Below are 15,749 nucleotides of genomic sequence, written 5' to 3'. Positions count from 1 at the left end.
AGTGAGTGAGTGTCTCCGTGTCCGACTGAGTGAGTGTCTTAATGTCAGAGTGAGTGAGTGTCTCAGTGTCTGAGTGAGTGAGGATCTGAGTGAGTGAGTGTCTCCGTGTCTGACTGAGTGAGTGAGTGTCTGAGTCTCTGAGTGAGTGTCTGAGTGAGTGAGCGTCTCAGTGTCTGAGTGAATGAGTGAGGGTCTGAATGAGTCAGTGAGTGAGTGTCTGACTGAGGGTCTGAATGAGTCAGTGAGTGAGTGTCTGACTGAGTGTCTGAGTGAGTGAGTGTCTCATTGTCTGACTGAGTGAGTGTGTGAGTGTCTGACTGAGTGAGTGTCTCAGTGTCTGAGTGAGTGAGTGAGTGTCTCAGTGTGCGCGAGTGAGTGTCTGAGTGTCTCAGTGTTTGACTGACTGAGGGTCTGAGTGAGTGAGTGCGTGAGTGAGGGTCTGAGTGAGTGAGTGAGTGAGTGTCTCAGTGTCTGACTGACTGAGTGAGTGAGTGACTGACTGAGGGTCTGAGTGAGTGAGGGTCTAAGTGAGTGAGTGAGTGTCTCAGTGTCTGAGTGAGTGAGTGTCTCAGTGTCTGAGTGAGTGAGTGTCTCAGTGTCTGAGTGAGTGAGTGAGGGTCTGAGTGAGTGAGTGAGGGTCTGAGTGAGTGGTTGAGTGAGTGAGTGAGGGTCTGAATGAGTGAGTGAGGGTCTAAATGAGTGAGTGAGTGAGGGTCTGAATGTGTGAGTGGGGGTCTGAGGGAGTGAGTGAGGGTCTGAGGGAGTGAGTGAGGGTCTGCGGGAGTGAGTGAGTGAGGGTCTGCGGGAGTGAGTGAGTGAGTGAGGGTCTGAGTGAGTGAGTGAGTGAGGATCTGAATGCGTGAGTGAGGGTCTGAATGCGTGAGTGAGGGTCTGAGTGAGTGAGTGGGTGTCTAATGACTGAGTGAGGGTCTGAGTGAGTGAGGGTCTTAATGAGTGAGTGAGTGAGTGAGGGTCTGAGTGAGTGAGTGAGGGTCTTAGTGAGTGAGTGAGTGAGGGTCTTAGTGAGTGAGTGAGGGTCTAAATGAGTGAGTGAGGGTCTTAGTGAGTGAGTGAGTTTCTGACTGAGTGTCTAAATGAGTAAGTGCCTTATTGAGTGAGTGAGTGGGGGTCTGAGTGAGTGAGTGAGGGTCTGAGTGAGTGAGTGAGTGTCTCAGTGTCTGACTGAGTGAGTGAGTGAAGGTCTAAATAAGTGAGTGAGTCAGCGAGGGTCTGAGTGAGTGAGGGTCTGAGTGAGTGAGTGAGTGAGGGTCTGAGTGAGTGAGTGAGTGAGTGAGGGTCTGAGTGAGTGAGTGTTTCAGTGTCTGAGTGAGTGCCTGAGCGAGGGTCTGAGTGAGTGAGTTAGGGTCTGAGTGAGTGAGGGTCTTAGTGACAGTAAGGGTCTGAGTGAGTGATGTTCTGAGTGAGGGTCTGAGTGAGTGAGGGTTTGAGTGAGTGAGGGTCTGAGTGAATGAGTGAGAGTGTGTAGTAAGGTGCTGGAGTGTTGTTGGCATTGAACGAACTGCAGCTGTGGTGTTTGGGAGTTTGGAGCTGTTATAGATTGATTTATCTGATTTTGTGTGTGTGTGTGTGTGTGTGTGTGTGTGTGTGTGTGTGTGTGTGTGTGTGCGCGCGCGCGCGTGTGTTGGCAAGAGCCCACACACTGCAGCATGTTTGAGGATAATGAGCTGCGGCTGTGTGTGTGTGTGTGTTTGCATGCGAAACGTAACGCTGTAGCGTCTGAAGCGTTTCACTCTGAGAGAAAAGGTGAGGAGTGTGAACCAGGGAATGTTTCTGTTTGTGTTTGTGATTCACTTTTTAATTAAGTGTTTATTAACAGGTAGTTACTTGTGTGTGTGTGTGTGTGTGTGTGTGTGTGTGTGTGTGTGTGTGTGGCACTGATTAGCTAGAACATTAAAATTACACTGCAATGTGGAGAAGCACTGATCTGGTTGCAGCGCCCCCTGTGGAGGGCGTATATCCCACAGCAGGTGAAGGGTGATGGTGGGGGACACTGAGCTAGAGCTGCTAAGTGAAAGTGTGTGTGTGTGTGTGATTTTAGGGGTAGAGGGTTGTGTGTGAGGGGGGTTGAGGGTGACTACACTGACACGTTCACTTTTTACAGGTATTTATGGGGCATTCTTATTGGTTCATTCGTCCTGAAATGTAAACAGTGCACAAATAGAGAGGAGTGGAGATGATGGAGTTGGTTCAGAGATTTTGTTTGACTTTACACATCACAGACTTGAGAGAGAAAGTGAAATAGAAACTGAGAGATGTTCAGAGAGAGAGAGAGAGAGAGAGAGAGAGAGAGAGAAGACAGAGACACACACAAAGAGACTGAAAGAGATGAGATATAGAGACAGAAAGAGAGCTATAGACAGAGATGGAGAGAGGGAAAAGACAGCTATGGACAGAGGGTGACGGAGTCACAGACAGAGAGAGGGCAGCAAAAAGAATAACAGTAAGATGCAGACTGAGGGAGAGAGACGAGAGAAAGACACAGGAGAGATGGATAAAGAGATGGAGAGGTACAGAGACAATGAGAGAGCGATGGAGGAAGAGACAGAGAGAGAAGGAGAGACTGCACAGGCCTCTGCGATGCCGCTCCATGCCTCCCTGGTCGCCGTGGCGGCGATGAAAGGGTTACCGTGGCGACGGCGTGTTTACGTTGCCGTTTCCTGCAGCTTGGTCTGAGCCTGTTGCCGTGACGACGGCCCTGATTCCAGCCCGGTTTTGGAGCGCGCGTGATTCATTGACATTATCCTCGTACCTGCTGCAGATGTGCTCCCACTCCACCGGCCTCCAGCTAAAAATACAGAATACAATAATAGAGAGAGAGACAGAGAGAGAGAAAGAGGGGAGAGAGAGTAGAGAAGAGAGAGTGGGGAGGGAGAGAGAGAGAGAAGAGAGAGAGTGGGGAGGGAGACAGAGAAAGTAGAGAGTGTGGAGAGAGAGAAAGTGGGGGCACAGAGAATGTGTGTGGAGAGAGAGAGTGTGTGAGTGAGGAGAGAGAGAGAGAGAGAGAGAGGTGGCTCAGAAAGATAATGCCCCCTGTCTCTGGCTCATTAGGAACCCAGCGGGTTTTGTGGGGAACTGTGTAGATCTAGGCCTGAGCTTCTCTGGAGAACCTTTACTGTGTTGCAGCATTGCTGTGAGGATCTGGTGGTATTCAGTGAGAGTCAGGGGCTGGTGTTGGTGATTACACTTTTAGTCTCATTTAGACGTTAAAATGAAAGAAATAAGTGTGGATCCCTGACCCACTTCTCCATGTCATGTTTGTAAATGGTAGAAGAGCTCGGGCCGCTTCCCAAAGTGGCACCATACTCCTTACATAGTGCTCCCTACATAGTGCACATCACAGATAATAAACTAATAACACAGACTGTAATTAGACACTCATTTGAAAGGAAAAATTGGCCTTTGTAGCTCAGTAAAAGTAATTTTCACTCCCACTTTCAGACGAGGAGAACTACATTATTAAACTTTATCCCAGACCAGAGGAATACTTTAGACAGAGTCGTGATAAAACATCAGATCACTCTCAGAGCGCAGGGACAGCGGGGTCGGATTATTTACCTGTAAACAGGGGGAAAAGACTGAGACAGAGGAATACGGGGCTGGTGTCTGTCGTCTCTGACACACTACAACACACATCACACACAAGCTTCAGTCATCGTCTTATTTCACTGCTGTGGTGTGTGAATAACTCACTCAGATTCAGACAAAAGAGCAGAGAGACACAATAGAGTCTGACGCTAACAGCTTTACATTAGATCCTATGAGGAAAATGCTAATATGGCTAACAGAGGATAACACTGTTTTCTTTTTTTATGCTCCACTGATCCTTAACCCCTCGACACAAAGAGGCAGTGTGGTTCTGTGCTTCTGAGTGCTGTGAGACTCTCTCCAGCACTGGGGGGGGGGGGAGCTCTGTATGAGATACATTTATCTGCCTTTCTTAATTGTTTACATTAGCACTGCGCTCTGAAACAGTCGCTTCTCAACATGGCGCCCACGCCACAAAACAATTATAAAACTGCAGCCCACAGACACACAACAGGGCCAAAGGACTGTGGACACGCTGCTCACCTGCGCCCTCTTTTGTTCGGATGGTGGATAGTGTTGATCTGTGTTAGCGAAGTTGTTGAGAAAATACGTAAGAGGACTTTTATTTTGCTTTATTTGTTTCTAATCCGGTTGCTCTGTGTTTATGTTTTTCCAGATGTCTGCCGCGCACGTTTTAAAGCACACTCCACCCGCCGCAGCCACAACCGCTGCCACGGAACCAAACGCACAAACCACATTTCCCATCGGCCACTTCGGCAAGGAGCAGATTCGCATCATCAGCGGACCGGCCAATCACTGCGTGGCTCACGGCAACAGCCCCAGCCCCCAGCCCTCATCTTCGCCAATCAACAGCGAGGAGGACGATGGAGGGGGAGGGGCAAGGGTGAGGAAAAAACGAAAGAAAAAAGAGAAGAAAGACTCGAGAGCCTGGCCTCAGGGGGACGGGGAGAGCAGCGTCAGACCAAAGAAAAAGAAGGAGCCGAAAGAAGGGAAGGAGCTGCTCCCGAAGAAGCCCAGGGCGCCCAAGGAGGAGAAGGAGGCCAAGAAGAAAGAAGGGAAGACGGTAAAGGAGGTCAAGAAGGTCAAGAAAGACCAAGAGGGCAAGACCAAGACATCGGCCAAGTGTGTGTCCTGCCCCCCGAGACAGCGCGGGAGGAAGCCAAAGTGAGTCTATGTTCTAGTCGTGGAGCAGGTGCACACTGTGTGTTTTACAGGGCTAAGCTCCGCCCACCACACTCCACACCTTCCAGAGGCGGGGCTACCTGTGTGGAGGTGCAGTATAGTAACTTAGACTGTCTCTCTGGTGCGCCTTAGTCTCAACTCTTCTGGAAAGCCATTGCTGTGAGGATTTGATTGCATTCCTCCACGTAAACATCATTCATAAATATTAATAAACCTAAGTAAAGCTGAATATATTTCCCAGGTATACACTCTTCTTCTCTTCCTTTCTTCTCTTTACTTCTTTTCTCCTTTCTCCTCTTCTCTCTTGTACTTTATGTAGTTCTCTTCTCTTTTTTCTATTATCATCTTTTCTGCTTCTCTTCTTTTCTCTCCTCTCTTCTTTTCTCCTTTCTTCTCTTTTGTCTTCTTTTCTCCTTTCTTCTCTCTTCTGTACTTTATGTAGTTCTCTTTACTTTCTGTATTTTCTATTATCTTTTCTGTCCTCCTCTCTTCATTTCTCCTTTCTTCTCTTCTTTTCTCTTTTCTCTTTTCATCTTTTCACTTTTCTCCTCATCTCTTCTGTACATTATGTAGTTCTCTTTTCCTTTCTTCTCCTCTTCTTTTCTATTTTTCTTTTCTCATTTCGTCTCTTTTCTTATTCTCTTCTCATCTGTACTTTATGTAGTTCTTTTCCTTTTTTCTATTCTCCTTATTTCTCTCCTCTTCTTTTCTCTTTTCTCCTCTCCTCTTCTCTTCTCTTCTCTTTTCCTTTAGTCTCTTTTCTTCCTTTTTTCTCCTTTCATTTCTTCTTTTCTATACTTTATCTAGTTCTCTTCTTTCCTTCCTCTTCATTCTCTTGTTTTCAGCTTATCTTCTCTTTTGTTTCATGATGGTTTTTTTTTTAAGTTTATCTCCGTGCACTCCAAATCTCCTTGGACATTTCTGTGTAGCTGTGAGTGTAAGCCTGGTTTGGCGGAGTATAGTGGTGTTTATTAGATCGGTAATAAGTTAATGAGAGAATAATGATGATGTAGTGTAGTGCACTAATGGCACACGTTAATGAGGTCATATTGTGAAGGAGATGAAGTCATTGGGTGGAACACTCTCCCTATTTATTTTTTTTTTAATTTATTACATGTAATGTGTGTGTTTATTATTTTTTTAGTTATTCTTTGTGAAGCACTTTGTAGTTTAACTTGTAAAGTGCTGTATAAAAGTTTCCTAACTTCAGAGAACACTCCCCTGCTCCTCAGCTCAGTGCTGACTGACTTTAAAGGCCTCTGTGTGTTGGGAATGGTGTGTCAGACTCAGACTGTTTTCCCCATGTGCTGCGCAGGGAGCAGGGCGTGGTTCCTCCGGAGAAGAAGAAGAAAGGGAAGAGGAAAAGCGACGCTCCGCTGGAGACGGTGGAGAGCGATGACACGGCGTCCCTCTGCACGCTGAACACAGGAGAGGAGAGCACCGACGCCACGGACAACACGGTCAGAGAGACAGACGTTTCTATTTCTCCATCTATCTGTAATCCCTCACCCTTTCACACCAGCTACAGGTCCGTTAAACTCCCCTCGACACGCTCCTCAAGTTATTGTGGGGTGCTCAGACTCCCCAAAGCCATAAAGATATAGGATCAAAACAGAACTTTGAAATTGAAGAAAAAGAAGAGAAAAAAACAGAAATAGAAAGGTCTTACTGCATCGGTGGCAGCCCACCACTCCCCCCCCCCCCCCCAAGACACACACACACACACACACACTTCTGCCCATAACCGGTGCCTCGCAAATTTAATTAAAAGGCTAAATAATACTAAGAGGAAGCATGTATAAATTAAATAAAAGTGGACCAAGAATAGAGCCCTGGGGGACACCACAGGCTACTGGCATGTTCTCTGAAATATTATTTTCTATTTCTACAAAGTAGTTCCTGCCTTCCAGGTAAGAAACGAACCACTTCAGGACTGTTCCTGAGAGTCCGACCCAGTTTGAGAGTCTTTCAATGAGAATCTTGTGGTCAATGTTATCAAAGGCAACACTGAGGTCAAGTAGAAAAAATACCTTTCCCACCTCCGTATTCTCCCCCTCTCTCTCACACTCTCCCTCTCTCTTCAGAAGAGACGTTCAGGTCGTCAGGTGAAGAGGAGGAAATATAATGAAGATCTGGATTTTAAGGTGGTTGATGATGATGGAGAGACCATCGCTGTTTTGGGGACGGGACGAATCCCTGCTCTTTCATCCTCCACTCTGGCCTGGCAGGCTGAGGTAATGTCTCTCTCCCTCTATTTATTTGTCTCTCTCTCCCTTCATCTTTCTCTCTACACACTCTCCCTTCTTCTGTCTCACTCTTTCTCTCTGCCCCCCCCCTCCCCTCTGACTCAGGAGCCCCCTGAAGATGACGCTAACATCATTGAGAAGATTCTCTCTGCTCGAGTCGTGAAGAAAGAGGTTCAGTTCTCTCTCTTTCTATCTGTATTTCAGTGCTGTTTAATCTGATGTGTTTAATCTCCATCTCTCGGTCTCTCTCTCTCTCTCTCTCTCTTGGTCTCTCTCTCGGCCTCTCTCTCGGTCTCTCTCTCTCTCTCTCTCTCTCTCTCTCTCTCCCCCCTTCACTCTCTCTCTTTCTCTCTCTCAGACGTCCCCTGGGGAAGCCCCTGAGGAGAGGGAGGAGTTTTATGTCAAATACAGGAATTTGTAAGTGTTTCTGAGCTCCGTCAGTTTCACTGAATTTTTAAACGTTGCTTTGATCCTGAAGCCTCTCAGAAATAAAAACATTTAAATATGAAAGTAAAATTATGACAGTAAGTTCCAGCCCTGTGATGTGATTGGCTGAGAGACGATCTAGGAGTGCAAATATAGCACAATAACAGCACTCTGACGCCGCCACATACACACGTAATAACCACCTTCTGAGGCTCTGTGGAGGGACACAGCCTCGGTTTCCATCAGCACTGGGGTTCTAATCCTGAACAGAACCAGCTCTAGAACCAGAGTTCTGGTCTTAAAAAGGGCTGTGACAGAATGGAACTGTTTAACTGTGTGTAACGTCGATGAACAAGTAGCTTTTCTGCCTTCATCTTAAAGCCGGGGCCTGATCTTCGGGACTCCTCTTTACACCAGATGTAGAGGTACATTGCTGTGAGAGTCTGATGGCATTCAGCCACGTGAATGTTCACACACCAGTGAGCTCTGATGCTGGAGGAGCTCTGAATTATTCTCTATTCAGGTGTTGGGAGGAGCTCCATCACTCCAGAGAACACGGTTCCACTGTTCCACATGTCAGCGCTGGCTGTGTCCCACACTGGACAAAGGGCGTAATGAGATCATGTGCAGCTACTTCAGAGTCCCCTACCTTTGATGAATGGAACACGAATCAGTTCTACACACTTAGTGTGTCTGAACACACACACACACACACACACACACTTGAATGAATGAATGAATGAATGAATGAATGACTGTTGGTCTGTGCTTGTTCAGCTCATATCTCCACTGTAAGTGGGCGACGCTGGAGGAGCTGGAGAAAGACCCTCGCATTCACCAAAAAATCAAGCGCTTCAGGAACAAACAGGCACAAATGAAGCACATCTTCACTGAGGTGAGACACTCTCTCTCTCTCTCTCTCTCTCTCTCTCTCTCTCTCTCTCTCTCTCTCTCTCACTCACACGCACACACACAGCTTTGCCTGAAGTAATAGAATTCAAGTTGTCCTTTAAAAATGTCAATAATAGTATTATAACCCTGTTAATAATACTCTTATTGATACTGTTATTAATACTGTTATTGATATTGTTGTTAATAATGTTATTGATACTGATATTAATGTTGTTACTGATGCTGTTATTCATGCCATTTTTATACTTTTATTAATAATGTTATTTATACTGTTATTAATGCTGTTATTGATATTGTTATTAATGTTATTGATACTGTTATTAATGCTGTTACTGATGCCGTTATTAATGCTGTTATTGATACTGTTTATCAATGTTAATTATACTGTTATTAATGCTGTTATTGATATTGTTATTGAAATGGTTTTTAGTGCTGTTATTAATACTGTCATTAATAATGTTATTAATACAGTTATTGATGCTGTTATTAATGCTGTTATTGATCCTATTATTGATACGTTATTAATGCAGTGTATGTGTATTGTCCCTCTGTAGCCGGACGAGGACCTCTTTAATCCTGACTACGTGGAAGTGGACCGTGTTCTGGAGATCGCCATCACCACAGACACAGAGACCGGAGAGGTGAGGCCCCCCCACGTCACACCACTCCAGGTCCAGTACAGAGGAAGGGGGTGGAGCGTGGAGCCCTGGAGGGGGACGGGGAAGGGGACACGGGGGCGAGGGGCGGGGTGCAGTCTGTCACTTTGTTGACACCATTTATTCTTTCTCTATTTTTTGCCCGTTGTCTGATTGTAAAATTTATTTTCTTAATGGAAAAATTGTATGCATTGTTTATTTTGATTAGTTTAATGAGCTAATGAAGAAAACACATAGTTTGGTTCTTTAACGACCCTCCCCCCCTCCGCCTCCCTGCCCCCTCCATCTTCCATTCTCCCTCTACCCCTTCCCGACCCCCTTCTCCCTCCGGAACTCCTCAGACAGCAGCAGAGGGACCCTCAGGCTTTTCACTTTGACTTCAGTGTGTATTTCTCTCTCTCTCTCTCTCTCTCTCTCTCTCTCTCTCTCTCTCTCTCTCTCTCTGTGTGTGTACCTGTGTGTGTGTGTGTGTGTACCTGTGTACCTGTGTGTGTGTGTGTGTGTGTGTACCTGTGTACCTGTGTGTGTGTGTGTGTGTGTGTGTGTGTGTGTACCTGTGTACCTGTGTGTGTGTGTGTGTGTGTGTGAGTGTGTGTGTGTGTACCTGTGTGTACGTACGTGTGTGTGTGTGTGTGTGTGTGTGTGTGTGTACCTGTGTATGTACGTGTTTCCCCAGGAGGTGACACACTACCTGGTGAAGTGGTGCTCCCTGTCCTACGAGGAGAGCACCTGGGAGCTGCAGGAGGACGTGGATCCAGGAAAGATCCGAGAGTTCGAGGAGCTGAAGAGAATTCCTGATCACAAACACGTCGTAAGAGTTTACTCCCTTCTATCTTTTTAGCACCTGACACTGACACCCAGTGGCCTGGAGGAGTCACACCCACGTTGGGGTCCCGCTCTGTGGAGAATAACCTCACTGTCCAATCATAAACATGTCTCTCCCAGAGCAGTATCTTTCCAGGAAAAGCCTTCTGATCCTTCAGTTGAATTCAGAGTAATTTTGGAGCGTTCCTATTGGTCCGTTCTTGTAAAACCATTAAAGGACACACAGAGGGTTGTGGTCACCTCGGTGGACATTTGAACCCCGCCCACTCTCTTTCCTGGAGATAGCAGTCAGGGAGAATATCAGACGAGCGCTGAGTGCAGTGAGTAGATAGTAGTAACAGTAGATATTCTGCCCGTGATTTTCCTCAGAGGAGCAGGGAGAGAGACACTGACGTTGCGGATCTCGACGGAAATCAAACACAGAGAAGCTCCGAGATATTTAACCCTGTCTGAATTGGGAAGTAACTGCAGATTAACACAGTGTATTCGCGTTTAAAACACATGAAAATGGCGAATCGGCCGTCGTCCACAGAATTCGCTCTCCCTCCGAAAGGTGGTTATAACAGAGTTTGGTGCTGTGATGGGAAAAATAACTGATTGCTCCTTTAAATGTGCTGTTAGAGGAAGATGGTGCTGATTGGCTGTAATTTGCAAACTGTAAAATCTATAATTAAGGTTTAGTGTTGATTGTGAGTATTAATTAGAGTCTCTGACTTTTGCATGCTGCTGTGTGTGTTACACTAAGACCTGGGAATGTTTTTACTCTTTTAAACCCTGTATTTATTAATGATGCCGTGAAATGGAAATAAAGCCAAACAAACAACAATAAATCCCCGAAAAAACCCTGCCTCTGTCAAATCACACCGTTCTCGCCCCTAAGCTTCTTAACAGTGCTGTCCATTCCACCTTAAATGGTGCGAGAGCTGGATTCTGAGAAACACTGAGAGGCTGAGAGGCAGATGGACTGCAGCTCTGCAGCTGTAGAGCAACGTCCTTCTGTACTCAGGGACAGTAGAGACACGGAGGTGGTGTCAGTGTCACGGCGGATGGGTAAATGTTCTCTCGTGTGGACGGTGGACACAGGGCTGACCACTGTTTTGATTCGGACGCTTGCAGGAGAGGCCTTTACCGGAGCAGTGGCAGAAGCTGGAGCGGTCACGCGAGTACAGGAACGGAAACCAGCTCCGGGAATATCAGCTGGAGGGAATGAACTGGCTCCTCTTCAACTGGTACAACAGGTAAACAGCTCAGAGGCCTGGCCCAGCCGCTCCAGCCGTTACTGTAGAAAACCACAGGGAAGATTTTGTCATTTAATTATTTTTGAATGATTCAATTTAGATGCTATTACATTTAATAATTATGTTATTACTCTGTTATTAGTGGCTATTTCTACTACATTTTATTGTCTGTTATAATGCTGTTATTGTACTGTACTATTAAATTATGTGATTATGCTATTAATGTCTGAATATGATATTACTATGTTATTGGTGGAGAGTCGTGTTATGTTTATCTGTTACTATGCTATTACAATTTTGTTAATGTCCTATTATGCTGTTGATATTCTGTTTTGATATTCTGCTGTCTGTTACTGTATGTTTTCCTCACTATGGCTATGTAATAACGCTCTGTGTAGGAAAAACTGCATCCTGGCGGATGAGATGGGGTTGGGGAAGACCATCCAGTCCATTACGTTTCTGAACGAGATGTTCATGATGGGTCTGAGGGGTCCGTTCCTCATCATCGCCCCCCTCTCCACCATCACCAACTGGGAGAGGGAGTTCCGGACCTGGACCGAGATCAACGTCATCGTTTACCACGGCAGTCAGATCAGCCGCCAGATGATCCTCCAGTACGAGATGTACCACCGGGACCAGCAGGTGGGCTTTGTGGTTAGAAACGTGTTATTAACTGGTGTTAAACATTTCTGCCAAAATCAAACCAAACTGCAGCCAAAAAACACACTCTTTCTTTATGTTTTTTCTCTCTCTCTCTCTCTCTCTCTCTCTCTCTCTCTCTCTGTAGGGGAACATAGTTGCTGGTCAGTTTAAGTTCCATGGTGTGATCACTACATTTGAGATGATAATGGCGGATTGTCCGGAGCTGAAGAAGATAAACTGGCGCTGTGTGGTGATCGATGAAGCCCACCGCCTGAAGAACAGAAACTGCAAACTGCTGGAGGGACTCAAGCTCATGAACCTGGTCCGTTTTACAAGAGTCTCCTTTTATCCATCCATTATCTGTAACCGCTTATCCAATTTAGGGTTGCGGGGGGTCCAGAGCCTACCTGGAATCATTGGGCGCAAGGCGGGAATACACCCTGGAGGGGACGTCTCCTTTTGATCCCAGCTTAATTACTTTGGCTTGTCAAATTAATGTTCTTTGAAATCGTATTATTCTGTTTTCTTCTTCTTTCTTGTTATTATTCTATTCACAAAAATTCTATTCTCGTACTCATCCGTCCCATTTAAACCCTTCCTAAATATTTCTCCATTCACTTGAATGGGGGATGGCTAGAGTGTGTGATGTCATTGCACTCTAGCTCCTCTGCCTGGAAAGTCTTTTTTCACTTTTCAGCTGAACATTTCCCCATAACTTCCTTATACTTTCACCTAGAGACTTCATCTAAATTTTAAATGGTAGAGAACTACCTTTCTAACACCTGTAAATATGAGACCATTTGAAACTATGGTTTTTGAGTTATGTTTTTTTTTAAAGGTGGCTATCAATATGCATTGATGATGTTTGTAAAGTTTTAAAGGTTATTTGAAGTGGTCATTTATTTAAAATGGAAGTCTAATTTAAATGGGTTTTTTTAAGCGGATTTTTTCATAAGGTGTCAGTCAAAGTATATTAGCAATGTCTTTAAGTTGGTGGTATTGTAAAGGTAGTATTGAAGATATTGTTCTATTAATTTTAAGTCATAGCCATTAAGCAGTATGTAAGCTAACGTAGCAAAGATACTAGCACTACGTGACAAGCCAAATTCAAATTTCATTCATGAACTGTCCCCCTGTGGTTTAATCTAAAACCCTTAAACCTGGGCTTAACACCGGGATCCTTCATCACAGACAGAGCCTTGCCCTGTTTCTGTTTTATAAGGAGTAAACACTCTGTAATTACAGTGAGGGTTGTGACTGCACTGAGGGTCTGTCTCCAGTGTTTTTCTTCTCTCTGCTTAGGAACACAAGGTCCTCCTGACAGGAACGCCTCTGCAGAACTCTGTGGAGGAGCTCTTCAGTCTCCTCAACTTTCTGGAGCCCATGCAGTTCCCCTCAGAGAGCACCTTCCTGGAGGAGTTTGGGGATTTAAAGACGGAGGAACAGGTGAGTAGCGTTCACATCTACAGCAGGGTGCAGTGGTCCGAGACATCCACCATCAGCCCCTGATCTCATCAGTGTTCACACTATAGTCCTCACAACGCAGGGGCACTCCACGGCTTTCTACCAAGGGCTGATTTCACATAGACACTTGCACCTAAGGACCACACATTTTTACCCCCCTCCAAGATAAGTAAATAAATAAAAATGCTCTGCATACTTTCATCCCCCCTGGATCATTCTCAGCGCTGCAGTGACACTGACGTGGTGGTGGTGTGTTAGTGTGTTTGTGCTGGTGCGAGTGGATCAGACAAAGCAGTGCTGCTGGAGTTTTTAAACCCTGTGTCCACTCTCTGTCCACTCTGTGAGACACTCCTCCCTCGTTGGTCCACCTTGTAGATGTAAAGTCAGAGACAGTAGCTCATCTGTCGCTGCACAGTGTGTGTCGGTTGTCCTCTAGTCCTTCATCAGTGACACAGGAAGCTGTCGGCTGGATGTTTTTGGTCAGTAGACTGTTCTCAGTCCAGATAGTGAGGGGTTTAAAAGCTCCAGCAGCACTGCTGTGTCTGATCCACTCTACACCAGCACAACACACACTAACACACCACCACCACATCAGTGTCACTGCAGCGCTGAGAATGATCCACCACCACATCACACCTGCTCTGTGTGGGTCCTGAGCGCTGAGGAACAGGGGGGGAGGACAGAGTACTTCTGTGTGGTCAGTGGAGCTGAGGGAGTGGACAGTGAGTGGGGAAAGGAGGTTGTGATTGTTCACTATGAAGTCATACGGGTCATGGTGGTCTCGGCAGGTGAAGAAGCTGCAGGCGATCCTGAAGCCCATGATGCTGAGGAGACTGAAGGACGACGTGGAAAAGAACCTGGCCCCGAAAGAGGAGACCATCATCGAGGTGGAGCTCACCAACATCCAGAAGAAGTACTACCGCGCCATTCTGGAGAAGAACTTTGCCTTCCTCGCCAAAGGAGCCAACCAGCACAACATGCCCAACCTCATCAACACCATGATGGAGCTCCGCAAGTGCTGCAACCACCCTTACCTCATCACAGGTCAGGACTGATATACACTCGCGCACACACACACACACACACACACACACACACATATAGACACTAACACACACCACACGCTCACACACTCATATAGACACTAACACACACACACTTCTATAGACCCTAACACACACACACGCTCGCACTTATATAGACACTAACACACACACACCCACACACTCACTCACTCACACTTATATAGACACTAACACACACACTCATATACACACTAACACACACACACTCGCACTAACACACACACACTTATATATACACTAACACACACACACACTTATATAGACACTAACACACACACACAAACACTTATATAGACACTAACACACACACTCACACTTATATAGACACTAGCACACACACACACACACTCACATTTATATTGACACTAACACACATTTGTATAGACACTAACACACACACTCACGCTTATATAGACACTAACACACACACTTACACTTATATAGACACTAACACACACACTCACACTTATATAGACACTAACACACACACACACACACACACTTATATAGACACTAACACACACCCACACACTCACTTATATAGACACTAACACACACCCACACACTCACTCACTCACACTTATATAGACAGTAACACACACACACACTCACACTTATATAGACACTAGCACACACACCCAAACTTATATAGACACTAACACACACACACACTCACATTTATATTGACACTAACACACATTTGTATAGACACTAACACACACACTCACACTTATATAGACACTAACACACACACACACACTTATATAGACACTAACACACACACACACACACACACACACTCATACTTATATTGAAACTAACGCACACACATACACACTAACACACACACATATACACACAAAGTCATATTTTCAGATGTTATTGACCACTTGATTTGTTTTGCTCTGATTGTTTTAGCTGTTGAACAGAGCTCTCTGATTGGTCGGTCCTGTAGACACCTTATTGTTTTAGTTGTTGAACAGAGCTCTTTGATTGGTCGGTCCTGTAGACACCTGATTGCTTTATCTGTTGAACAGAGCTCTCTGATTGGTCGGTCCTGTAGACACCTGATTGCTTTAGCTGTTGAACAGAGCTCTCTGATTGGTCGGTCCTGTAAACCCGTACTCAGACCAGTGTTTGGTTTCCCCCAGGTGCTGAGGAAAAGATCCTGGAGAGCTTCAGAAAAACCCATAATCCCGATGCTCCGGACTTTCAGCTCCAAGCCATGATCCAAGCGGCCGGAAAACTGGTGCTAATCGACAAGCTGCTGCCCAAACTGATCGCTGGAGGACACAAGGTGCTCATCTTCTCCCAGATGGTCCGCTGCCTGGACATCCTCGAGGACTACCTCATCCAGAGGAGGTGAGAGGCTGTACAGAGTCCTACAGTAGTGTGTGTGTGTTTAAACTTGGTCTAGCCACTACATTTGGACAGTGAAAGTGCAACATTATTATTTTCAAACTTTCCCTGGCAACAACCTCACCGACCAATCATATTTTTTTCTCT

At 45.7% G+C, this 15,749-nt stretch overlaps 1 protein-coding gene across 4 annotated transcripts in view; it reads left to right on the top strand.

Moving 5' to 3' along the window:
* Nucleotides 1–15,749, top strand: part of chd6 (chromodomain helicase DNA binding protein 6) — a 62,781-nt gene that overhangs the window by 12,418 nt on the left and 34,614 nt on the right. For 2 of the 4 annotated variants that reach the window (XM_066663295.1, XM_066663294.1), the window contains 14 exons: nucleotides 4,223–4,731; nucleotides 6,065–6,209; nucleotides 6,834–6,983; nucleotides 7,101–7,166; nucleotides 7,354–7,412; nucleotides 8,199–8,316; nucleotides 8,888–8,974; nucleotides 9,579–9,800; nucleotides 10,931–11,052; nucleotides 11,451–11,694; nucleotides 11,840–12,016; nucleotides 12,997–13,140; nucleotides 13,947–14,202; nucleotides 15,395–15,605. In XM_066663295.1, coding sequence (XP_066519392.1) covers nucleotides 4,223–4,731; nucleotides 6,065–6,209; nucleotides 6,834–6,983; nucleotides 7,101–7,166; nucleotides 7,354–7,412; nucleotides 8,199–8,316; nucleotides 8,888–8,974; nucleotides 9,579–9,800; nucleotides 10,931–11,052; nucleotides 11,451–11,694; nucleotides 11,840–12,016; nucleotides 12,997–13,140; nucleotides 13,947–14,202; nucleotides 15,395–15,605 — 2,510 coding nt within the window. The remainder of the gene's footprint in view (nucleotides 1–4,222; nucleotides 4,732–6,064; nucleotides 6,210–6,833; nucleotides 6,984–7,100; nucleotides 7,167–7,353; nucleotides 7,413–8,198; nucleotides 8,317–8,887; nucleotides 8,975–9,578; nucleotides 9,801–10,930; nucleotides 11,053–11,450; nucleotides 11,695–11,839; nucleotides 12,017–12,996; nucleotides 13,141–13,946; nucleotides 14,203–15,394; nucleotides 15,606–15,749) is intronic. The other 2 variants (XM_066663297.1, XM_066663296.1) reach the window with 2 other exon arrangements.

The sequence above is a fragment of the Hoplias malabaricus genome, chromosome 3 (assembly GCF_029633855.1).
Source record: "Hoplias malabaricus isolate fHopMal1 chromosome 3, fHopMal1.hap1, whole genome shotgun sequence".
NCBI lineage: Eukaryota > Metazoa > Chordata > Actinopteri > Characiformes > Erythrinidae > Hoplias > Hoplias malabaricus.
Note: the sequence above shows the minus strand (reverse complement) of the source record. Positions and strands in the feature narration are given on the sequence as shown.